The sequence below is a fragment of the Saccopteryx leptura genome, chromosome 11 (genome assembly GCF_036850995.1).
Source record: "Saccopteryx leptura isolate mSacLep1 chromosome 11, mSacLep1_pri_phased_curated, whole genome shotgun sequence".
Lineage (NCBI taxonomy): Eukaryota > Metazoa > Chordata > Mammalia > Chiroptera > Emballonuridae > Saccopteryx > Saccopteryx leptura.
This window is the reverse complement of record NC_089513.1, coordinates 34,451,907-34,478,338: the sequence shown is the minus strand read 5'-3', so window position 1 is coordinate 34,478,338 and position 26,432 is coordinate 34,451,907. Positions and strand designations below refer to the sequence as shown.

Genomic DNA, 26,432 nt, shown 5'->3' with positions numbered 1-26,432 from the left:
GAATCCCACACTGATTCAGAATACATTATTTTAATGGTATTAAAAGTTTATGAAAAGTGAAGGTGTTCCAAGCAACATAACAAAAAATCTGACAAGTAGAAACTAGCTGCATTAACCAATTTACTCTACATTTAGAAACTAGTGACATAAAATTAATTCAAAAGTACTTGAAATTTTTTTTTTTTTTTTTTTTTTTTTTGCATTTTTCTGAAGCTGGAAACAGGGAGAGACAGTCAGACAGACTCCCGCATGCGCCCGACCGGGATCCACCCGGCACGCCCACCAGGGGCGATGCTCTGTCCACCAGGGGGCGATGCTCTGCCCATCCTGGGCGTCGCCATGTTGCGACCCTCCTGGGCATCGCCATGTTGCGACCAGAGCCACTCTAGCGCCTGGGGCAGAGGCCACAAAGCCATCCCCAGCGCCCGGGCCATCTTTGCTCCAATGGAGCCTCGGCTGCGGGAGGGGAAGAGAGAGACAGAGAGGAAGGCGCGGCGGAGGGGTGGAGAAGCAAATGGGCGCTTCTCCTATGTGCCCTGGCCGGGAATCGAACCCGGGTCCTCCGCACGCTAGGCCGACGCTCTACCGCTGAGCCAACCGGCCAGGGCCAGTACTTGAAATTTTTAATGGGAATTTCTAAATAACAAATGTGTCAAGAAAAAATTCACGTCATTCAGTTTTCATTTAAAAAAATGAAACACTTTGTAAAAAAAACTTAAACTGAAAATCAACAACTCTTATTAAATCCATCAGGGAACTGAAATCACAATGCAAACTAAACAAAAACCAGACAGAGGCAAATACAAAGAATTATAGCTTTCTGGAAGTAGAAGTTGCTGAAGCCAAGAAAGGGTAGAAAAAGCTAAACTGTAATTGATGAACTGTTGTTGGAGGCTGTGTGAACTGGCTGGTGGATTAAAAATTCCTGGGAACCAGTTTTAGAGGATCATTCACATCTTCATTGGTTTCATTCCTAGGAGGCTCACCAGGTTTTCACAGTCAACAGTGGAAAAATATTCCTTCCCGCTTTCAGAAAAAAGGGGGAAAGTAACTGTTTCCAATTATGCCCAGTGTAAAAAATAACCATTTCAAAATGGTTATAGGTTATGCCCAGAGTGTTCTGTTTTACACCTGCCCTCAAAAGACACTATTTTAACATAGCTTAACTGATAAGAGGGAAGGGAACCACCCAACTCCAGCTCCCCCAGCCTTCTTGTCACATTTAATGTGGAAGAAGACTAAGAAGCAATAGTAAAACCTTACACATTTGTCAGAACTCAGAGAACTATACTACATAATGCATGAGTCCTAATGTAAAATATAGACTTTAGCTCACAATAATTTATTAACTTTAACAACTATACAACACTAATGAAAGATGTTAATAACACTTGAAACTGTCAGGAGGCAGACAGTGTATACTGTATGTGGAAACTCTACTATCCATTAGTTTTCTGTAAACCTGAAACTACTATAAAATTAAAATTTATTAATTAAAAAATAAATCTGTAAGAATTATTCCTGAGGAAATTCAGATTTTGGACTTACTAGTCAAAGACTTTACACCATCTTTTTAAATATGTTCAAAATGCTAAAAAAATCGTGTATTAAATTTTTTAAATGTATGAGAATGACATCAACAGAGAATATCAGTAAAAAAACAAAAGTAAAATGGAATTAGGTATATATTATGGAGTTGAAACGTATAATAAATGAAATGAAAATTCCGCTAGAGGAGCTCAATAATTACTTTGAGTAGGCAGAGAAAGATCAATGAATTTGAAGTTAGGTCAGCTGAGATGAGCCAGGCTGAGGAAAAGAAAAATAAAAGAACGAAGCAAAATGACTAGAGCCTCAGAGACTTGTATGACAACATCCAGCATACCATCATATGCATAATAGAAGTCTGAGAAGTAGATAGGAAAGAAAAAGGAGTAGAAAGACTATTTTATGAAGTAATGACTAAGATATTCCAAATACTATGATAAGCATTAATTTATATGTCCAGGAAGTTCAAGAAACTTCAAGTGCAATGAACAAAATTAGACACATTGTAACTGTGAAGAGCAAAAGAACAGTGAAAGCATCAAGAGGCAAGAAATAAATTACTTACAAGGAATCATCAATAAGATCAAAGGTGATTTATAAGTAGAAATCATAGAGCCAGATGGTAATACAATGATATTTTTTAAATGCTGAATTTTAAAATATTGCCAGTCAAAAATTTAAATCTGGCAAAACTATCTTTTAAAAATAAAGAAAAAAATAAGACATTTACAGATAAACAAAAATTGATAGGTTTTCACTAGCAGACTTACGAACAAAAATAAAAGGAGTCATTTCAATTCAACTGAAAAGAAAATACTGTAGTAACTTGAATCTTCATTAAGAAATAAATAGCAGAGCACTAGGAAGAATGGTAACTATAAATTACATTAGTGAAATATAATATTAATATAAATGCAGCCCTGGCCGGTTGGCTCAGCGGTAGAGCATCGGCCTAGCGTGCGGAGGACCCGGGTTCGATTCCCGGCCAGGGCACATAGGAGAAGCGCCCATTTGCTTCTCCACCCCTCTGCCGCGCTTTCCTCTCTGTCTCTCTCTTCCCCTCCCGCAGCCAAGGCTCCATTGGAGCAAAGATGGCCCGGGCGCTGGGCATGGCTCTGTGGCCTCTGCCTCAGGCGCTAGAGTGGCTCTGGTCGCAATATGGCGACGCCCAGGATGGGCAGAGCATCGCCCCCTGGGGGGGGCAGAGCACCGCCCCTGGTGGGCGTGCCGGGTGGATCCCGGTCGGGCGCATGCGGGAGTCTGTCTGACTGTCGCTCCCTGTTTCCAGCTTCAGAAAAATGAAAAAGAAAAAAAATATATATATATAAATGCATTTTATGTTTGTAACATTTTTCTTTATTTGATTTAAAATTCAACTTAAGAAATCAATAATTCTAAACCTACCGTGATGGACACAAATGTTCAAAGACAATGTTACAATAATAGCAGAGGGAAAGCTGAAATTAAGTTATAAAGAAGCAAAGTTCATGTTTAATTTTGAAATTACATTATTATTAATCTGAGATTGTTATCAAGTATAAACACTAAGAAAGTAATTCAAAAGTATAAAGTAAGAAAAATGACAAGGGAAAGAGGACAGAGGGAAAGAGGATGATAGGATGGGATAAACCTGAAGGGAAGGAGTTAGGGTGCTGGGGGGAGGGGTGCAAGAGAGATGTTGAGGGGAATACGAGGGAGGAGGGAAGCTTTAAGGGTGACACTAGAATCTATGTAAACACAATAAATTAAAATCAATTTAAAAAAGAAAAATGACAAGGGAATTAAAATGGTACACTAGAAAAAATATTTTTATTATATGGAGAAAAAAAAGGAAAGAAAGACATACGATATCCAAAAAAAAAAAAGTGGCAGATTTAAATGCTACTTTAAACAAATTAAGCTAAATATTAATGGATAAAACTCTCCGATCAAAAGTTAGACACTGGCAGAATTCAAAACCACATTTTGAATTCAAAGTCAAAAATAGTTTGAAAGTTAAAGGGTATTAAAGATATACCATGCAAACAGTATGTAAAAGAGAGCTGGAATCGACATACTAATATCAGGTGAAATAGACAAAACTTAGTATGAAAGATAAAAAAAACACTTTAAAATGATAAAAGGGCCAATCCTTCAGAATAACAATTATAAACATAAACCTAACAAATCCTCAAAACATAAAACAAACTGACATAACTGAAGAAATGGACAACTCAACAATAAAGAGACTTCAACTGCCCATTTTAAATAATGGACAGAACTATACAGTAGTTACACAAGTAAATAGCAAAATGGGAATATCATAAATCAACTGGACCTAAGCAACAACTAAAGACTATTCTACCAACAAGAGCAGAAAATACATTTTTTTTAAATTTACATGGAATATTCTCCATAATAGAGTATACAATAAGCCATAAACAAGTCTCAATGTATTTGAAATATATAAAATCATACAAAGAATCTCCTCAGAACACAGAAGTAAAAATAAAAATCAAAGACCACAAAAAATTGGAGAGATTTTGAAATGTGTGAATTTTAAACACAACCTTAAATAAAAAATGGGGCAAAGAAGAAATCACAAAGTAAATTAAAAAATACTTTGAAGGACTAAACCAGGGGTTGGGAACATTTTTGGCTGAGAGAGCCATGAATGCCACATATTTTAAAATATAATTCCGTGAGAGCTATACAATGACCCGTATACGTTAGGCATTATCCAATAAAAATTTGGTGTTGTTCCGGAAGATGACTGTGATTGGCTCCAGCCACCCACAATCATTAACATGAGCGGTAGGAAATGAATAGATTGTAATACATGAGAATGTTTTATATTTTTAACATTATTTTTTTTATTAAAGATTTGTCTGCAAGCCAGATGCAGCCATCAAAAGAGCCACATCTGGCTCATGAGCCATAGGTTCCTGACCCTTGGACTAAACTAAGAAGTCTCTTTAACCAAGGAACACTGAAGAAGCCACACTGAGACTGGTAGGAAAAGCAGAAACACGGAGAGGGCTGCCCAGCTCCCGGGAGCAAATGGCAGCCTGGAGAGACTTGCGTGGTGGGAAGTGAGTTTAGTGGAGAGGAGAGGGTCCTGGGCCCCAGGAACAAAGCCCCAGAACCTAGAAGAAGTGTAAGGACAGTATTTAGCTGTGAAACAAGTCAGGGTACTGTTTATGAGAAAGAGACAGATTTCTCAGAACCAGGATTCTTCTTAAAGGGACCATAGAGAAAACCTCATTCACAACCACTCACCCAGGGCTCTAGGGGACAGGGAGAGAGGAGAGGACCAGAGTAGCAGGAAGAGAATGTAATCTAGAAGGCACAGGGAGAAACACTTTGAGGGACAGCCACCCTAAACCTTGAGCTGAGTCACTCCCCAAATCTGAAGTGAATATTTCCCCTGGAACCAGCAATACTAGCAAAGGGAAGCAGGACAATAGACAAACAAGCTGTCCCACAGCACACAGAGCAGAGTTGCTTAGAAAGAGGGAGCCTTCAAGAATACAGTATTGAGTGCTAGGGTCTGAGCTGCAGTGCCCCACCCATACTGCTGAGTGCTCGTCAGAGGGCTGGCAGTGGCAGGACATGGAAGCACTGTCCCATTGGCGGGGGCAAAAGCTCAGCCAGCCACAACTGAGGCCCCGCCTGAGCTCAGTTTTTTTTTCCTGCAGGAGTGGAGGGGACTCACAAAAGTGGTCCAGCTGGCTACAGGCCCACCTGCAGTACCACCCACAGGGGAAAGGTGAAAGCCTGGGAAGTGGAGAGACCAGTGGCTGAGTGCAGGCATACAGTTCCGGCCAGCCGGGGTTTGTGGCCAATGTGCAAACATAGCTTTGCCTGCAGGTGTTGGGGTGAAAGCCAAGAATCAGGCAGAGACCTGCGGCTGAGCAAAGATACTCACCCCTTCCCCCTGCTCTTAGTGCCCAGGCTTGTTGCCCCAGGGGAAGCATGTAACCCCACCCAAGGGGGCAGGGAAAAGGGTGAGGCCAGCTGAGGCCAGCCAAGGCTTATAGACCCAGGCACATAAACACAGCCCCTCCTGTGGAGGAGAGGCAGAAACTGCAGCGACAGCCACAGCAGGCCGGCACCGGCAATGCCCATACAGGAACACCTGAGGCAGCGGCAGAAGGGGAGGTGGGCCTGCAGACAGACCACACCTAGGGAACAAAGAGCCCATACCCATTGGACTCCAGTGGCCACACCCTTCTTATACACAGACAAAATGAAAAGGCAGAGAAATGCAATGTAAATGAATCAAAAGAAATCCACAGAAAAGGACTTGAATGAGTCAAATATAACCAAATTACCAGATGCAGAGTTTAAAATAATGATTGTTAGACTGCTCAAAGATCTTAGAACAAAAATAAATGGTCATAACAAACAACTAAATAAAGGGATAGCAATTATAGAAAAGGACATTGAAATAATAAAAAAGACTCAGTCAGTAATGACAAAATATCAGGAATGAAGACTACAATGGAAAGAATTAAAAGCAGAATGGATGAAGCTGAGGATCGAATCAGTGAGTTAAGAGGACAAGATAAATGAAGGCTTGGAAGCAGAGCAGCAAAAGGAAAAGAGACTCAAAAAGTCTGAGGAAACTCTAAGAGAGCTCTGTGACAACATGAAGAAAAATAACATCTGCATCATAGGGGTTCCTGAAGAAGAAGAGAAAGAACAAGGGATAAACACTTTGTGCAATCAAATCATAGCTGAATTCTTCCCTAAACTGATGCAGGAAAAAGTCATACAAGTTCAAGAAGCACAAAGATTCCATTAAAGAGAAATCCAAAGAAATCTATACCAAGATACATCATAATTAAAATACAAAAGCTAAGTGATAAAGAGAAAATATTAAAAGCTGCTAGAGAAAAAAAGACTATCACCTACAAAGGAGCCCCCATAAGGACGACATCTGACTTCTCAACAAAAACACTTGAGGCCAGAAGGGAATGGCAAGAAATATTCAAAGTAATGCAGAACAAGAACCTACAACCAAGACTACTTTATCTAGCAAGGCTATCATTTAAAATTGAAGGAGAAATAAAAAGCTTCCCACACAAAAAACAACTCAAGGAATTCATTACAACCAAACCAATGCTGCAGGAAATGTTAAGGGGCCTGTTGTAAACAGATCAAAGGTGAAAAAAATATAGCAAAAGAGGAATACAGCTTTAAAGAATAAAATGGCAATTAACAACTACATATCAAAAATAACCTTAAATGTAAGTGGATTAAATAATCAAATAAAAAGACACAGGGTAGCTGCATGGATAAGAAAACAGGACCCATACATATACTGTCTACAAGAGATACACCTTAAAAGAAAAGATTTACATAGACTAAAGGTAAAAGGATGGAAAAAATATTTCATGCAAATGGAAATGAAAAAAGAATTCAGGTAGCAATACTTATATCAGATAAAATTGACTTTAAAATAAAGTAAGAGATAAAGAAGGTCACTACATAATGATAAAGGGAGCAATCCAACAGGAAGATATAATCATTATAAATATCTACGCACCTATTATAGGAGCACCTAAATATATAAAGCAGACTTTGAGAGATATAAAGGGCAAGATCAACAGCAATACTACAATAGTAGGGGATTTCAATACCCCACTAACATTACTAGCTAGATGTTCAAGAAATAAAAATTAATGAAGAAACAGCAGACTCAAAGGACACACTAGATCAACTCGATTTAATAGATATCTTCAGAACCTTTCACCCTAAAGCAACAGAATACACATTCTTTTCAAGTCTCATGGTACATTCTCTAGGATAGAGCTCATGTTAGGGCACAAAAGCAATCTCAACTAATTTGAGAAGACTGAAATCATATCAAGCACTTTCTATGATTACAATGGCATGAAACTAGAAATCAACCACACAACAAGAAAACTAAAATATACTCAAACACTTGGAAACTAAATAGCATATTATTAAGTAATGAATGGGTTAACAATGAAATCAAAGAAGAAATAAAAAAATTCCTATAATGGATTGATAATGAGCATATATCAACTCAAAATTTATGGAACACAGCAAAAGCTGTCCTGAGAGGGAAGTTCATAGCATTACAGGCATACCTTAAAAAATAGAAAAAGCTCAAATAAACAACTTAACCCTGCATCTAAAAGAACTAGAAAAAGAACAGCAAGTAAAGCCCAGACATAGTAGAAGGAAGGAAATAATACAGCTCAGAGAGGAAATAAATAACATAGAGGCTAAAGAAACAACACAGAGGATCAATGAAACCAAGAGCTGGTTCTTTGAAAAGGTAAACAAGATCAATGAACCTTTAACCAGACTCACCAGAAAAAAAAGGGAGAGGACTCAAATAAATAAAATTAGAAATGAAAGTGGACAAATAACAACTGACACAACAGAAATACAAAGGATTGTAAGAAAATACTATGAAGAATTGTATGCCAAAAAATTAGACAACCTAGGTGAAATGGACATCCTGAAACATATAATATTTTAAAAATCAATCTGGAAGAATCAGAAAACCTAAACAGAATGATTACAACAAATGAGATCGAAATAGTTATCAAAAAACTCCCAACAAACAAAAGCCCTTGGACCGAAGGCTTCACAAGTGAATTCTACCAAATATTCAAAGAAGAACTCCTATCTTTCTCAAACTATTTCAAAAAATTCAAGAGGAAGCAAGACTTCTGAGCTCCTTTTATGAGGCGAGTATAATTCTGATTCCAAAACCAGGCAAAGACAACACAAAGAAAGAAAATTATAGGCCTATATCCCTGATGAATTTAGATGCTAAAATCCTCAACAAAATATTAGCAAACCGGATCCAGCAATATATGAAAAAAAATCATATGACATGATCAAGTGGGATTTATTCTGTGGAGGCAAGGCTGGTACAATATTCACAAATCAATGTGATTCATCACATAAACAAAAGGAAGGAGAAAAACCACATGATAATTTCAATAGGTGCAGAAAAAGCATTTGATAAAATATAGCACCCATTCATGATCAAAACTCTCAGCAAAGTGGGAATACAGGGAAAATACCTTAACATGATAAAGGCCATCTATGACAAACCCACAGCCAACATCATACTCAATGGGCACAAATTAAAAGCAATTCTCTTAAGATCAGGAACAAGGCAGGGGTGCCCTCTTTCACCACTCTTATTCAACATAGTTCCGGAAGTCCTAGCCATAGCAATCAGACAAGAAGAAGCAATAAAAGGCATCCAAATTGGAAAAGAAGAAATAAAACTATCATATTTGTAGATGACATGATATCATATATAGAAAATCCTAAAGTCTCAAGTCAAAAAACTACTGGACCTGATAAATGAATACAGCAAGGTGACAGGATATAAAATTAATACTCAGAAATCAGAGGCATTTTTATACTCCAACAATGAACTGTTAGAAAGAGAAATTAAGGAAACAATCCCCTTCACTATTGCAACCAAAAAGAATAAAGTAGCTAGGAGTAAATTTAACCAAGGAGACTAAAGACTGGTACTCGAAAAATTATAAAACATTGATAAAAGAAATCAAGGAAGATACAAACAAGTGGAAGCATATACCATGCTCATGGTTAGGAAGAATAAACATCATTAAAATGTCTATATTACCCAGGCAGTTTATAAATTCAATGCATTACCAATTAAAATACCAATGACATACTTCAAAGATATAAAACACATATTCCAAAAATGTATCTCCCAAAAATTTATATGGTACCAAAAAAGGTCACGAATAGCCTCAGAAATCTTGAAAAGGAAGAATAAAGTGGGAGGTATCACACTTCCCGATATCAAGTTATACTACAAGGCCATTGTACTCAAAACAGCCTGGTTCTGGCATAAGAACAGGCATATAGATCAATGGAATAGAACAGAGAACCCAGAAATAAACCTACAGCTCTATGGACAACTGATATTTGACAAAGGAGGTAAGAGCATACAATGGAGTAAAGACAGCCTATTCAATAAATGGTGTTAGGAAAATTGGACAGCTACCTACAAAAAAAATGAAACTAGACCACCAACTTACACCATTCACAAAAATAAATTCAAAATGGATAAAAGACTTAAATGTAAGTCGTGAAACCATAAGCATCTTAGAAGAAAACATAGGCTGTAAGCTCTCCGATATCACTTGCAGCAATATATTTGCTGATTTATCTCCATGAGCAAGTGAAATAAAAGACAGGATAATAAATGGGACTATATCAAACTAAAAAGCTTTTGCACAGCTGAAGACAATAAGAACAGAATAAAAGAACAAACTATACAATGGGAGAATTTATTCGACAATACATCTGATAAGGGGTTAATAACTAAAATTTATAAAGAACTTGTAAAACTCAACACCAGGAAAATAAGCAATCCAATCAAAAAATGGGCAAAAGAAATGAATAGACACTTCTCCAAAGAGGACATACAGATGGCCAATAGGCATATGAAAAAATACTCCACATCACTAATCATTAGAGAAATGCAAATTAAAAACCACAATGAGATATCACCTCACAGCAGTCAGAATGTTGCTCAGCAATAAAACAACACAGAATAAGTGCTGGCAAGGATGTGGAGAAAAGGGAACCCTCCTGCACTGCTGGTGGGAATGCAGACTGGTGCAGCCACTGTGGAAAACAGTATGGAGATTCCTCAAAAAATTAAAAATCGAACTACCTTTTGACCCAGCTATCCCACTTTTAGGAATATACCCCCAGAACACTATAGCACTGTTTCAAAAGGAGAAATGCACCCCCATGTTTATGGCAGCATTGTTCACAATAGCGAAGATCTGGAAAAAGCCCAAGTGTCTATCAGTGGACAAGTGGATTAAAAAGCAATGGTACATATATACAATGGAATACTATGGGGCCATGAAAAAGAAGGAAATATTACCTTTTGCAACAACACGGATGGACCTGGAAACTATTATGTTAAGTGAAATAAGGCAGGCAGAAAAGAAAAATATCATATGACCTCACTCATTTGAGGAATCTAATGTCCAATGTAAACTGAGGAATGGAATTGAGACAGAGGAGAGATCAAAGGGACCAGAGGAAAAGAAGACAGAGGGAAAGGTGAAGATAGGATGGGATAAACCTGAAGGGAAGGGGAAGGCGCTATGGGGAGGGGGGCAAGGGAGATGTTGAGAGGAATACAGGGGAAGGCAGATACATTCAGGAGAACAATAGAATCTATGTAAACACAATAAATTAAAATCAATAATAAAAAATTAAATTAAAAAAATACTTTGAGATGAATGAAAAATATTACAACATACCTAAACTTACATAGTTTAGTGAAATCAACGCTCTGAGAGAAATTTGTAGTTATGTATACCTACATTGAATAAGTAAGAACCCAAATCAGAAATGAAAGTAACAACTTACATCAAAGAAACACAAAGGATTGTATGAAAATATTACAAAAAACTATACACCAACAAATTGGATAATTTGGATAAAATGGATAAATTCCTAGAAACATACAATCTTCCAAACCTGAATCAAAAAGAATCAGAGAACCTGAATGGATAGATTAAATCTAGTGAATTTAAAGCAGTAATCAAAAAACTCCTGACAAACAAAAGTCCTGAGATGGCTTCACAAGTGAATTTTACCAAGTATTTAAGGAAGAACTAACACCTATCCTTCTCAAACTATTCCAAAAAAAAATCAAGAAGAGGAAGGGCTCCCAAGCTCATTTTCAAGGCCAATATTATCCTCATTCTAAAACTAGATAAAAATACTACAAAGAAAGAAAATTATAGGCTAATGTTTCTGATGAACATAGATGCTAAAATTCTCAACAAAATATTAGCAAACCAAATCCAGCAATACATTAAAAAGATCATACACCATGATCACATGGGATTTATTCTGGGCATGCAAGGTTGGTACAGTATCTGCAAATCAATAAACATGATAATCCACATAAACAAAATGAAGGGGGGGAAAAATCACATAATCAATATAAGAAAAGCATTTGATAAAACCCAGTACCTATTTATGATATTAAAAAAAAGCAAACTGGGAATAGAGAATACATTCCTCAATGTAATAAAGGCCATATAACATACTCACATACTCACAGGCAACATCATACTCAATGGGCAAAACCTAAAAAATTTCCCTTAGCATCAGGAATAAGACAGGGATGTCTGCTTACACCACTCTTATTCAACACAGTACTGACATTACTAGCTACAAATATCAGATAGGAAGAAACAAAAGGCATCCAAATTGTAAAAGAAGAAGTAAAACTTTCATTATTTGCAGATGACATAATACTGTATATAAAGAACCCTAAAGATTACACCAAAACAGTACTAGAACTGATTAATGAAATCATTAAAGTAGCAGGATACAAAATAAATATACAGAAATCAGTTGCATTTTTAAATACCAAATGGAACCTAAGAAAACAATCCCATTCACAACTGCCTCAAAAAGAATAAAATACCTAGGAATAAATTTTTGCAAGGATAAAAAGACCTGAACTCAGAAAATTATAAGACACTGCAAGAGACCCAGACAGTCAAAATAATCTTGAAAAAGAACAAAGTCGGAGGAATAACACTTCCTGATTTAAAAAATTACTACAAATCTATAATAATCAAAACAGTGTGGTACCAGCATAAGGACAGACGTGCAAATCAATTAAATAGAATTAGATTCCTGAAATAAACCCATATAAATAGTTTATTTTTACAAGAGTGCTAAGACTATTGAATGAGAACAGAATAGTCTTTTTTTCAACAGATGCTAGGACAACAGGATATATACATGTTAAAGAATAAGTTTTGACTCCTTACTCAAACCATATATAAAAGTTAATTAAAAATGGATTAGAGACTTATACACAAGAAAAAAACAAAGAGGTATATATTTGTTATCTTAGATTAGGCAATTGTTTGTTTAATATAACATCAAAGTAACAAGTTTTTAAAAATATTTTATTGATTGATTTTAGTGAGAGGAGAGAGAGAGAGAATGGGTAGGGGGCGAGAAGAGGGAAGTATCAACTGGTAATAGTTGCTTCTCATATGTGCCTTGACCAGGTAAACCTGGGGTTTCAAACTGGTGATCTCAACATGCCAGTTTGATGCTTTATCCACTGCATCAACATAGGTTTGGCACAAACAATTTTAAATATTAGATAAATTACATTTATTAAAATAAAAAATTTTCAGCCCTGGCCAGTTGGCTCAGTGGTAGAGCGTCAGCCTGGCGTGCAGGAGTCCCGGGTTCGATTCCTGGCCAGGAGAGGCGTCCATCTGCTTCTCCACCCCTCCCTCTCTCCTTCTGCTTCTCCACTCCTCCCCCTCTCCTTCCTTTCTGTCTCTCTCTTCCCCTCCCGCAGCCAAGGCTCCATTGGAGCAAAGTTGGCCCGGGTGCTGAGGATGGCTCCATGGCCTGTGCCTCAGGCGCTAGAATGGCCCTGGTTGCAACAGAGCAATGCCCCAGATGGGCAGAGCATCACCCCCTGGTGGGCGTGCCAGGTGGATCCTGGTCGGGTGCATGCGGGAGTCTGTCTGCCTCCCCATTTCCAACTTCAGAAAAATACAAAATAATAATAATAATAATAAAATAAAAATAAATAAAAAATTTTCTGTAGCAAAAGACACTATTAAGAAACTCTTAACTATGGGCAAAAACATTTGCATATCATATATTTGATAAAAGTCTAGTTTCTGGAACGTCTAAAAAATTCTTACAACTTAATAAAAAAGACAAATAATTCCATTTTAAAATAGGCAAGAGATTTGAATACACAGTTTTTCAAATGTATACAAATAGTAAACACATTTAAAGATCCTCATCATCATGGAGGGACCTTGATAATATGCTAAGCAAAATAAAAGAGAAAAAGTTAAGAACCATTTGATTTTATTCATATGTGGAATATAAAACTGAAAGCAACAAATGAACAAACAAGAAAAACAAATACTTATAGACATAGATAATGTGGTTACCAGAGGCAAAGGGGGCGGGATGCCAGGAAAAGGTGAAGGAGCTCAAATATATAGTGATGGAGGATGATTTGATTTTGGGTGGGAGGCATACCATGCAATATGAAGATCATCTATCATAGAAATGTACACTTGGAACCTATGTAATCTTATTAACCAATGTCACCCCAAAATTTTAATAGAAAGAACAAAAAAGATTTTCATATTCATTAGGAAAATGTAAATCAAAACCACAATAAGATGCCATCTCCCACCCACTAAGATGCCTATAATATTGTTTTTAAAAAGGCAAAAACAGAATATAAGAAGTGTTGTCAAGGGTGTAGAAAAACTAGAGTCTTCATATATTGCTATGTGGAATGTGAACTTATTGAAGTTGCTTTGATAAAAATTTGTTAATTACTTGGAAAGTTAAACATCAAATTATGAAATGACCTAGCAATCCCCATAGTAAGTGTACAGCCAACAGATACGAAAACAGTCCACATAAAAACTTGTACTCGAATTTTCCTAACATTGTCCTTAATAGCCCTAAAGTGGAAATAACCAAATAGCCATCTATTGATGAATGTATAAACATATATGTATAATATTCATGCAATGGAATATTATAAAAAATTATTAAAAAGGAACCTTGCCAAAATTCTATTTTAAAAGAAGACAGGCACACAAAGTCAGCTATTTTGGGAATTCATTTATGTGAAATGTCCAGAATGGTGTCTTGCCTTGCCTCCCCCTCCCCAACCAGCCAAATAAGGTTATTTTTGTGACCTCTGAAATGTTGAAATAAATATCAAATGAAACGGCATCAGTGTTTCTGCTGAGTGATGGCACGAAGGGACCCCAGCAACCTGTCAGGCAGGGCCTCGCTGGCTGGGCAGTCTCACAAGGTGTTGTGAGCAAGTGCAAGAACTTGTGGCTGCAGGTGCTGCCCGTGTCCTAACCAGGGTGGAAGCACCTTCAATTTGTCCAAGGACTGGAAAGCCGTTTTTCAGACCTTTGGGTTTGCGTGTCTCTGCGGCAACCTGTCTGAGCAGCTGGTGTTGCTGAAAGGGTTTTTTCTTGGTAGAATCTGCCCTCAGTCAAACATGCCCAGGGGAAAGGCCTGGCAGCCATGCGGGGGCCTGGGTCCGCCGGAAGCCACAGGGCTCCCTGCCGGGCAGGTTGACCTGCCCTACAAACATGGGGGTACCAGCCGCCTGCGACTCCTCCAAGATGTGGCCCACTTCCTGTCCCGCATATCGCACCCTAGCTGCCACTCACCACTTGTTCCGGACACTAGGCTCCACACGTAGATGGGCTCCACCACCCAGGCCTGCTGGTCTGCATGCTCACGTGGAGGACGCGCCCGGCAGGGCTGTGGGATGATGTGGGTGGCGTCCGTACAGCGTCACTTCGTGGACGTCTAGGCGCACGCCCACGTGTTCTCCTCGCACAACGCCCCCGCTGGCCCACCACCACACTGTCGTTGGTGCTGTCAGTGAGGATGTGGGGGCAGGTTCCTGCAGTCTGGAAGCACCAGATCTTGTGAGCCTAGATCATGCCCCATTTGTACTTCTCTGCCAGGAAAGACCCGATGTCCCTGGCTAGGCCACTTAGTGACAGCTGGGCCTTCATGTACATGTGCATGTTGGGGGCAGATTTGATTCCTTACTGATGGTCTCACGGTATGAAAAGACGGTTTGGATTTCTTGATAGGGATTGTGGAACAGCTGTGTTAGGCTTGCTCGCTGGTGTACCAGCTGCAAGCACTATGCTTGATTAGTCATGAGCACATGGCAGAGGCACGTGTGCATAGCCTATATAAACCTATGAGTGCTTGCACTCCAGAGGGATTGGGGATTAGGGATGAGGGGATTGGCTGCCCATCACTGTGAGGGGCCATTTTGCTGTTTGTTTGAAAGGTGGTTTCCCCTGCCTGTGTGTTTATCTGCCCATGTGAGACTTCATTAAACAGTGGCCCAACCCTTTCCTGCTCTGCAGTTTTTCTACCATCTGTCCAAATCCGATGTGAATCTGCCTGGCCTCCGCCACCAGCATTACAAGGATGCAGGGCTCCAAGTGCAGGTCACAGAAACCCACGATGATGTATTCCCCCAACACCTTGATGATAACATTGCACCTTGGGTTCGACTTGGCCAGCTGATTCAGCCCCTCTTCCTACCTGGGCAGGTTATCTGGGTTCTTCACCCACACAGCGACCCTGACAGGTGGGCTTACACTGAATTTCATCACCTGACTGTTATGAGCATGCTTGAAAGTGGTGATGGTGCTAGTATTCACCAGAGACTGGTCTATGTCTACCAAACCTACGATGTTCCCACAAAGCAGGTAGATCTGTGGTTGTCAAGGGTTGAGTGGAGGGAGAATGGGGAGTACCTGACAATGTTATTCTTTAAGAGGTTATGAAAGTGTTCTAGAATTAGATAATAATGATGGTTGCACAATATTGTGCTTATACTAAAAACATTGAATTGTACACTTTACATGGGTAAATTTTTGTGGTGTGTGGATTATATAACTTATTTTTAAAGTTAAACACAACACTGCTTTAGTTAGTAAAGCTCTAGCTGAGTAAATTTCTGCTTTATCTGTGTGTGAGATGATAGATATTCCTCCTTTCTTTAAAAAAATTTCTGATATGTCAAGAGAAATTATTAAAAATAATTTTGAAAAATTAGCACAAGTGAACACATCTGGCAAAATTGATCAAGACAAGAATAGAAACAGAAGAAAGAAATCCAATGTTATGAATGTAAAGGAGGAATAACTGCACATAGAGAGATATATAAGTAAGACAGTATGAACAATATTGCATCAATACATTTAAATTTAACAAAATGTACAATTAAAAATTGTAACTTGACAATAGTGAAATAAGAATAAATAGCCTAAATAGTCCTATAATCACGAAATATTTTGTATCAATAGTTTAACATCTCCCTAAAAATTAAGACATAAATTCAGCCAAATATTCAAGAGAATAAAAAATGAATAAACATTCTCCAATTCAATTGTGAAGTTATAAACATTTTTAAAACCAGACAAAAATGGAGTAAGGAAACTTAGGGGCCAATCTGATATGCTTATTCACAGTATAATAAGAATTTTGATATGACCACAACAGTTTCGTGAATGTTGACACAGATTAAGGAAAGACTTTCATTTTGATGTTAAGAAAAATATTATGTTGAATATTATTTGGGGGAAATTAATAAGACCTCACATAGTGTGTGATGTTAATGACAAACATTTGCAATGGTTGGTATGTAATTAGATCAGTACATCATTCAGCAATGATTGCTTTGGGTATAAAAATTTTAAATCTGCCAAGTCATAGTAACAAACACTGAGGTCTGATAAAGTTCTGTAATTTCAACATAGATATCTCATTGTTTGCTTGATGATCTAAACTCTCCCTGTAGAGGTTGGTTGTTTTACATTAACAATGGGAAGCTTAATGGAGGAATGACGCCAAAGAGTTAGAAATTATTTTAATTGATAATCACTATTTATGCCAGTATTCTAAATATTGGATCGATCTAATGTTATTTAAATACAAATATACTAAACTTACTAAACAATCCGGACAGTGGGTTTTTCTTAAACTGATTCACTCCTTTCACTTACCTCACCTTCTTGGTCCATGCAAATTTGGGTTTTGTGATTCCTGGTCCTTGAGCTGCTTCGTTCTGTGAGTGACTTGAATTGCATTTATCTATGACCTAGTTTCAAAGACACTCACTTATGGGTAATTTTACCTTTCTTGGTTTGATCTCTGGGAGAACAGGAAATTGTCTTATTTTCCGCCATGGTTATGTACAGTATTTTGAGACCTAATGAGAAAGAAAAATATTTACATATATGAATGAAAATTAGTTTATATTTAATTTCACTAAAATTTGTAAATTCAAGAACTGATAGTGTCAGAATAGGTTTCTCATATTATAATATATATATATATATATATATATATATATATATATATATATATATATATATATATGGTAGATATGTAAAACTCAATAGTAAATCATGTTTAAAATGTACGGAAATCCAACAAAATACTCTCTCCTACAAGGACTATTATGATCCTTTTTAAGAATACCAAATATGAAAATCCTCATTAACAAGGGTTCTTTGATCCCCTGCTTTGCTGGTAACTTAAACAGACACCTGACCTGACTACTAGGTAATTTAACATTCATCATTGTAACTGTGGGTTCAAAGCCCTATGGGTATTCTGAAACCTATGTTTCATTTGACAGGATAAAGTTAAATCTTACTACCTATCCCTTTTTTACTTTCTTTCAGTTCCTTTATAGGCATTTTATAATATACAAAAGTAGAGATAAAAGTGTAATGGACCTCTAACCATTAACCATTTCAATAATGATGGACTTGAGGCCCTGGCCGGTTGGCTCAGCGGTAGAGCCTCGGCCTGGCATGTGTAAGTTTCAGGTTCAATTCCCGGCCAGGGCACACAGGAGAGGCGCCCATCTGTTTCTCCACCCTTCCTCCTCTCCTTTCTCTTTTATCTCTTTCTTCCCCTTCCGCAGCCAAAGCTCCACTGGAGCAAAGTTGGCCCTGACGCTGAGGATGGCTCTGTGGCCTCCACCTCAGGCACTGACTGGGATTGCAGCAGAGCAACACCCCAGAGGAGCCGAGCATCGCCCCCTAGTGGGCATGTCATGTGGATGCCGGTTGGGCATATGCAGGAGTCTGTCTGTTTTCCCTCTCCCCACTCCCCCACTCCCTGCTTCTCACTTTGGAAAAATACAAAACAAAAATTTATCAACTTGAATAATTATCAATTTGAATTCTATACAACCACCACTTCCCTGTTTAACCTGCCCTTGATCATGGTTAAGCAAATATCAGCTATCATAATATATTTGTTACTATTTCAAGAATTTTTAAAACTTAGTCATAATACCAATAATGTAATTAATACAATTAATAATACTATCTTAATATCACTAAACAGTCAGTGTTTATATTTTTTTTCATTCTCATTTTTTCCTGCTTTTAAAATATTGGGGATTAGTGGTATAATCACACATGGCTTTTAATTGAAATGTCTTTAATTATCATTTAATCTATGAATTTCCCTTCCTTTTTTCCTCTGCAGTTTATCTACTAGAAATCAAATATTTGGCCTATGGAGTTTTCCACATTTCTGAAAACCTCACTGTACTATACAATGTGTCCATAAAGTCATGGTGCACTTTTGACCGGTCACAGGAAAGCAACAAAAGACGATATAAATGTGAAATCTGCACCAAATAAAAGGAAAACTCTCCCAGTTTCATACCTATTCAGTGCAGTTCGATGTGGGCTCACGCACAGATTTTTTAGGGCTCCTTAGGTAGCTATCCTGTATAGCTTCTACAGACTCATCACTGACTGATGGCCTACCAGAACGGGGTTTCTCCACCAAACTGCCGGTTTCCTTCAATTGCTTATCCCACCGAGGAATGCTATTCCTATGTGGTGGAGCTTCGTTATAAATGCACCGATATTCACGTTGCACTTTGGTCACAGATTCGAATTTAGCAAGCCACAGAACACACTGAACTTTCCTCTGTACCGTCTACATCTCGACTGGCATGGCCATGGGCTGCTCCACTGTATACACGGTGTTACGTCATTATCTGCGCATGCGCACATGCTGCCACATCATGCTATAGAAACTGGAGGGTTTTCCTTTTATTTGGTGCAGATTTCACATTTTTATCATCTTTTGTTGCTTTCCTGTGACCAGTCAAAAGTGTACCATGACTTTACGGACACACAGTATTTAAAAAGTTCCTCCCTGTATTTACTGTAAATTGGTATTTATTAGAAATTTGAACTACTGAATAGATAAACAACAATTCTATAGCAGAACTAATAGTAGCTACCTCTTTTAATTTGTAGACCTAAATCATTCTAGATTTCAGAGATTAGATATAATTTACTTCATTTTTTAATTTTACAAATCAGAGAATCCTGACTGAAATTAATGAATTCATTCAGTGTAAAAAGACTAGTTAGGGAAGAGTGCTATGAAAGAAAACCCTGTACGGAAGTTCAGAGCTTTTTTGAATAAACCAGTTTACTTCAAGACCAACTTCTTAAAGGAAAGGGAGCTCTATAGGAAAGTACATAATTAAATCTTACTTTATAGCAACATTTAAATTTTTTAATTTGATGAAAATTGTAGTTGAAACATATACTCCTGGCCCTGGCTGGTTGGTTCAGTGGTAGAGCATCGGCCCAGCGTGTGAATGTCCTGAGTTTGATTACTGGTCCAGGTGCATAGGAGAAGTGACCATCTGCTTCTTCACTCTTCGCCCTTCTCTCTCTCTCTCTCTCTCTCTCTCTACCCCACCTGCAGCCATGGTTCGATTGGCTTGAGCAAGTTGGCCTAGGGCACTGAGAATAGCTCTGTAGCCTCTGCCTAGGTGCTAAAGAAATAGCTCCATTGCCAAGCAACAGAACAAGGGCCCCTGATGGGCATAGCATCGTTCCCTAGTGGGTTTTCCAGGTGCATCCCAGTCTAGGGGTATACAGGAGCCTATCTCTCTGCTTCCCCTCCTCTCACTAAAAAATAAAATAAAATGAAATAAAATAAAATATTTTCCTCTTTTATACAAAATTACTGGAAAATATGATAAAAAGAAGAAAATGAATATAGAACTGAGTAAAATAGAAAATGCTTTACATTTTTTTTTACAAAAGTCTGGTGAAAAGATATTTTTTTTAATCTTTGTAAAAGCATCTGAAAACTAACAAGGTAATAATGAATACCTACATCAAGATCTGTTAGAAGAAAGAAATCCAGAGAGGTGAGACCAACGTGTAAAGACACTTTTCCTGGGGGCCAATATTTGACCTGAAAGAGATAGCTGAGAGGCTGGCCAGTACTTGTAACAAACACACAAAATTCTGGAAACCAAAAACGGAATCTAATCTCTGCCAAGCATTAAGTGCCCTGGAAAATTAATCCATTACTAGGATTGAGACCCCAGAAGTCTATATCTTACAGAACAGAATAAAATAGAAAGAAAATCTATGTAATGACTATGCATAGACTGAAGCCCATCTTCAAATCATCTCAAAATTTCACATGATGAAAGTGAATTAAGGTGATTCTTGCCCAACACAAAGTCAAAGGTAACCCCACAAACAAAGAGACTAGGTAACATTAATCAACAGAAAAGCAAGATAACAGAAACTGACTCAAAGTTATTCCAGATAGTGAAGTTACCAAATATAATGACCTAGCTCTTCATAACACTTTTATAAACATAACATTAAATTTTATTTTTTTTTTGACAAAGACAGAGAGAGAGTCAGAAAGAAGGACAATTACGGACAGACAGACAGGAAGGGAGAGATGAGAAGAATCAATTCTTCATTGCGGCACCGTAGTTGTTCAATGATTGCTTTCTCATATGTGCCTTGACTGGGAAGCTACAGCAGAGCGAGTGACCACTTGCTCAATCCAGGGACCTTGGACTCAAGCCAGCGACCTTGGGCTTCAAGCCAGTGACCTTTGGGCTCAAGCCAGCAACCAAGGGGTCATGTCTATGATTCCACACTCAAGCCAGTGACCCTGCGCTCAAGCTAATGAGTCCTCACTCAGGCTGGCAACCTCAAGGTTTTGAAACTGGGTCCTCCATGTCCCAGTCCAACATTTTATCCACTGCACCACTGCCTGGTCAGGCCATAACTTCAAATTTTAAAATTTCATAAATAAAATCTATGAAACTTGATATTGCAGATTTGAAAAGAAGTTCATTACAAATCCATGAAATATGCAATCTGCTGTAACTGCACTTCTAAATTAACTGGTTCAATTTAAAAGCAGATATGACAAGCACTGGTCGGGTGGCTCAGTGGTAGAGCATCAGCCAGGGGTTTGGAAGTCCCGGGTTCAATTTCCGGTCACAGCACACAGAAGTGCCCATCTGCATCTCCACCCTGCCCCCTCTTGCTTCTCTCTCTTCTCTACCCCTCCTGTAGCCATGACTTGATTAGAGCGAGTTGGCTCTGGGTGCTGAGGATTGCTCCATGGCCTCTGCCTCACGTGCTAAAAAATGGCTCCAGTTGCAATGGAGCAAGGGCCCCAGGTGGGCAGAGCATCGCCCCCTAGTGGACTTGCTGGGTGGATCCCATTGGGGCACATGTGGAAGTCTGTCTTTGCCTCCCCTCCTCTCACTAAAATAAATAAATAATTTTTAAAAAGCGGATATGACAAGACTGAAGAATTAGTGAAACAAGTTCAGAAAAAAACTATCTAGAATGAAGCATGCAAGAATAAAAAGATGGAAAATACAGAAACAAAGCATAAAAGTCAATACTAACTTATGCTTTGGGGAAGATGAGGTAGATGTACTTAACCCTATTTCTTCCCCTAAGTATAACAAAAAACCTAGATAATATATAACAAATATATATTATATATATAAAAACAAATATGAGAAGACTTTTAAAGGTAGAGAAAAGAAGGCAGACTGGCTAGAGACTTTAGAGCCAGAACAATCAGTTGGTATGTTTTCAAGATTTTCTTTTGCCTCATATAACTCAGATGTGAAGCTGATAAAATCAGCAACTCAGAAATTACAATGGGTGCAGACCAAATAAAACTCCAACTAAAGCCTGTTCTCTGTAGCCAAGGGACCAGAAAAGCAGCAACTCAGCAAGAGTGAATAGAGTTAGACAATAACCTCCTGTCAAATACCACAAAAAACAAATGAACAAAACACTGTGGTCTTACAAAGGTAGAGTGAGGAGCCAAGACTATTTCAACCCCTGCTAGGTTGTAATGAGGCACCCACATTTTCTGCTAAGGTGATATCAGAGTGGGCCTAATAAGAATCCAAGACTTTCCTCCCCACTCTTATGTTCAGTAGACACTATTGAGGAGTCCGCTTGTACAATTCCCAACAGTAATGAGGTACCAGAGAAGAGAGGTGCCTCTTCTTTGTCTCATTGGGGCAGTATCTGAGTAGGCTTAATGATGAGTCACAATTTTCACCACAACCTAGCAGTAACAAGGTCATACCTTCTACATGGTGTCATTAGGGCCACATAGGAAGCAATAACTAAGCATTCCTACCCATCCCTACTGATTAACCATTTGGGAACTGGAACTGCCACTTCTGTACAACACTAAGAAATGCAAAGTAAAACTGCAGTGAGGTATCTATATAGTACTTCTCAGAGTTGTTAAAACAAAAAATTGCTGTAATGCTAAATGCTGGCAAGGATGCAGAGAAACTGGATCACTCATACATTGCCAGTTTCAATATGAGATGACACAGCTACTCTGGAAAGTGTTTTGGCAGTTTCTTTTTAAACTAAAAATGGACTTATCAATGTGACCCAGAAAAATGAAAACTTATTTTCACTCAAGAACATGTACATGAGTGTTTTTAGGAACTCTTTGTATAAGGCACAACCTGCACACTAGCCAAATGCCCTTCAATGGGTGAATGGTTAAACAAATAGTGGTATATCTGTTTCATGCAATATTACCTCCCAATAAAAAGGAATAGACTATTGATGCATGTAACAGTTTGGATGAACACTATGTTAATAATGCCGAGAGAAGAAAAAAGCCAGTCTCAAAGGGATATATGTTGCATGATTCCACTATATTCATGAAATAACCAAATCATAGAGATGGAGAATAGATCAGTGGTTGCCTAGGGCTAGAGGTGGGGAAAATATAACATCAGAGAATTTTGCAGTGATGTACAATTAAGTCTTGACTGTGATGGTGCTTACCCAAAACTAAACATGTGATAAAAATTCATAGAGCTATAGACACATGCAAATAAGTGCAAGCCTCACTGGTGAACTCTGAATAATCTCTATGGTTTATGGTTTTGATATTGTACAATAATTATTTAAGATGTTAACATTGGGGGATGTTGGGTAAAATATGGACACAAAACCTTCCTGTATGTTTCTTTGCCACTTCCTGTGAATCTATAATTATTTCAAAATTCAAAGCTCAAAATAAGCCATAAAAGAAAAGAATATCTAGAAAACCCTTATGCTTGTGGAATTTAAGAAATAAACTATAACCTTCATAAAAATATACATTACAATAGAACTAGAAAAATGTGAACAATAATCATGAATATAAACATATCACAACATGAAGGACACAACCAGAGCTGTAATTAAAGTAAATAATGTGGAGATTGGAAGAAGCCTATTTTAAATAGGGTGTTCTGAGAAGTCTTCATTCAGAAAGTGATAGACTGAGAGAATCTGCCAAACAATCTTTGGGAAGAGTTGTCCAGGAAGAGCTGATAGAGGTGGGAAGGTTCCAGAGCAGGAATGAGTGTAGAATGGCCCAGTAATTGTAGAGAATTTTTAACTTTAGAACCAGTCCTAATTCATAAGTGTAAATTAACAACAAAAAGGTCTAGAGCATTTTAGCTGACATTCATCCAAAGCATTTGCTCTTCCTGGGCCTAGTCTCTTCTGCCTACAGGTTTCCTCACCAGGGAAAATTATTTACTTGCCAGTAGGGTAAAATTGCATGTCCTTCACAGGTTTTGCCAGAGAGCTGATTGTTAGATTTGCAATAATTTTGCAAGTCAGTTGAGGCCATGTGGTAGCTTGAAATCAGCTGTGGTGAGTAGATTCACACTATGAATATCAGCAAATGCCACACAAATCGGGTATTGTTTTGTTTTTGTCTTGAGATGTTGGTTGTTAAATATGTTTCAGTACACTAAACCAAAGAAAGATTTCTGAGAAGATAGGATATGAGCTGCATCATTAGATAATCTGGCTACGAGAAGAAAGGATGATTTATAGATATGATGATTGAATTGGGCTAAGTTAACAAAGCTGGGTTGCTTCCTCTCAGAGAGGAATGAATAAAGAGTTGATTTTAGAAATGAGGTTATGAAGAAGAGTCGAGAGTTGTAAGAATAGAATGGTAGGTAAAAGAGTATTAATTTCAGACTAAAACGTGTCATCAATTCTTTCAAGCCTTTTATCTTCTTAAACTCTCTATTTCCAAGTTCTCCTTTTTGAAAAATATCACCTTCTGATTTAGAGAGAAAATAGAAAGAATCAGATTTAAATTTTACTACTGTCACCAAACTCATAAATTAAAGGTATCCGTGCCCTTCTTGGACTCCTGTTCTAACAGTGTAAAGGTTTCCCTCTGCCAGGTTCTCTTATCATTCTACCTGTGTGAGGAAGCTCATAATATCCTCCCTCTCAACTTACTGCTTCTAGTTACAACTGTAAAATTCTTATTTTACTAGAACTCTCTTCTGTGTTCTTTTCTTAAAACAATCATTTTTCTTGGAATTCACGAACCACACACATTTCTTTCTTTTCAACCATTTTGCAATAAATGGAAATTCTTTTTACTCCATTGTTATGATTGCTTATGAAAACCACTTCATCATGGCATCCATCCCCTTTACTCTCTGTCCACTCACTCTACTCTTTTTTAATAAGTCATAATTAATATTGTATTATATATTATCATCTTTTTCTTTTTTCCATTAGAATTCAAAGTCTGTTCACTGCTATAGTCCAAGTAGCTACAATAGCATTATTAAATACTACATTCTGCAATGATGTAAATCCCAGATCTGTGCCTTTCAAAATTTTAGGCACTACACCAGCCACATGATCACTTGGAATCACTGTTTATCTCTTAAAATATGACTATTGTAACCAAAGAATATATTTTTACTTTTATTTCATATTAATTAATTTTAATTTAAATGGTTACATATGGCTAGTGTCTACCATATTGTACAGCACAGATCTATAATATAGGAAGGGTTCAATAAAGTCTTGTTGAAAATGAAAGGATGCATAAATGAAAAAAATGCATAAAAGACTGCAATTACTGCAGTCTGTTGATAATCCCACAGACTTGGTTTGGGATTGCCACCTTCTCCCTGTGCTTTCTGAAATTGGTTCTGTTATTGTTTTTCTATAATAATTTTTTACTTGTTTCCATACTTTAAATCATATTACCCAGGGAATTCCTTTGTTTCAGCACTCTTAGGTTGGCATCTCAGAAAATCACTATTTCCTCAAATTTTGTTTCCTTATTGCTTAAAAGTTCTGAGCTATCAATGTTTCAGGACAGATTTTCTCTCAAGATTTATTTTGTAACTGTTTGTTATAAATATTCTTATTATGAAGTATTGCATAGCAATATAAAAAATAACGTATCTTACAATGTAACCTAAGATATAAGTGGTTAATGATAACATTCAAATTCAATGTTCTCCTCAGTGGTTACATTTCCCTTCCTCCCTCACCAGAAATTACAACTATCAAATATATAATCCCCATGGTGTCAGTTATTTTTCTTTATATGTATCTTAAAATAATATACCATCTTGTATTAGTTTAGAGTTTTAAACATTACATGAATATTATACTTCACAAATCATTCTACAACTTTTTTCTTTAGTACATTTTCGAGATTTATCTATGTTGTTACACATAGCTGTATTTTATTATTTTTCATGAAGAATTTCACTGTTTTAGTAGACAGTTGATGAATATTTCAGTTGTTCCCTATTATAATTAAGTCTGCTCTAAAGATTCTTGTATACTTTCTTTGTATGTTATACTAGAGTATCTCTGGATACACATATGGGGAAATATATGCTGGGTTGTGTTTGTTTCACTCTTCAACAGTTCTCTATATAATCTTCTGTTATTAATATACAAAGATTTTCTCCCAGTTGACTCCAATGTTTTCATTTTTAATGGAAATAAGCATATATATCAATTTGGGTCACCAATTGCACAAATCCACAAACAATATTAAAAGTCTTTATTTAGGCAAATTAGACAACTTATCCTCAATACCCTCAAATAGTAAAGCTTAAGGTCAATGATAATAAGTTC

General features: G+C 37.4%; 1 protein-coding gene and 1 pseudogene across 1 annotated transcript in view; both read right to left on the bottom strand.

Moving 5' to 3' along the window:
- The window catches only part of CCDC178 (coiled-coil domain containing 178), a 408,692-nt gene extending 393,920 nt beyond the window's left edge, over positions 1–14,772 (bottom strand). Inside the window, exon 1 of the mRNA XM_066352292.1 lies at positions 14,715–14,772. Coding sequence (XP_066208389.1) covers positions 14,715–14,772 — 58 coding nt within the window. The remainder of the gene's footprint in view (positions 1–14,714) is intronic.
- A 91-nt stretch (positions 14,773–14,863) lies between these two features.
- On the bottom strand, positions 14,864–17,180 carry LOC136382884 (elongation factor 2-like; annotated as a pseudogene).
- Between the last annotated feature and the right edge of the window lie 9,252 nt (positions 17,181–26,432).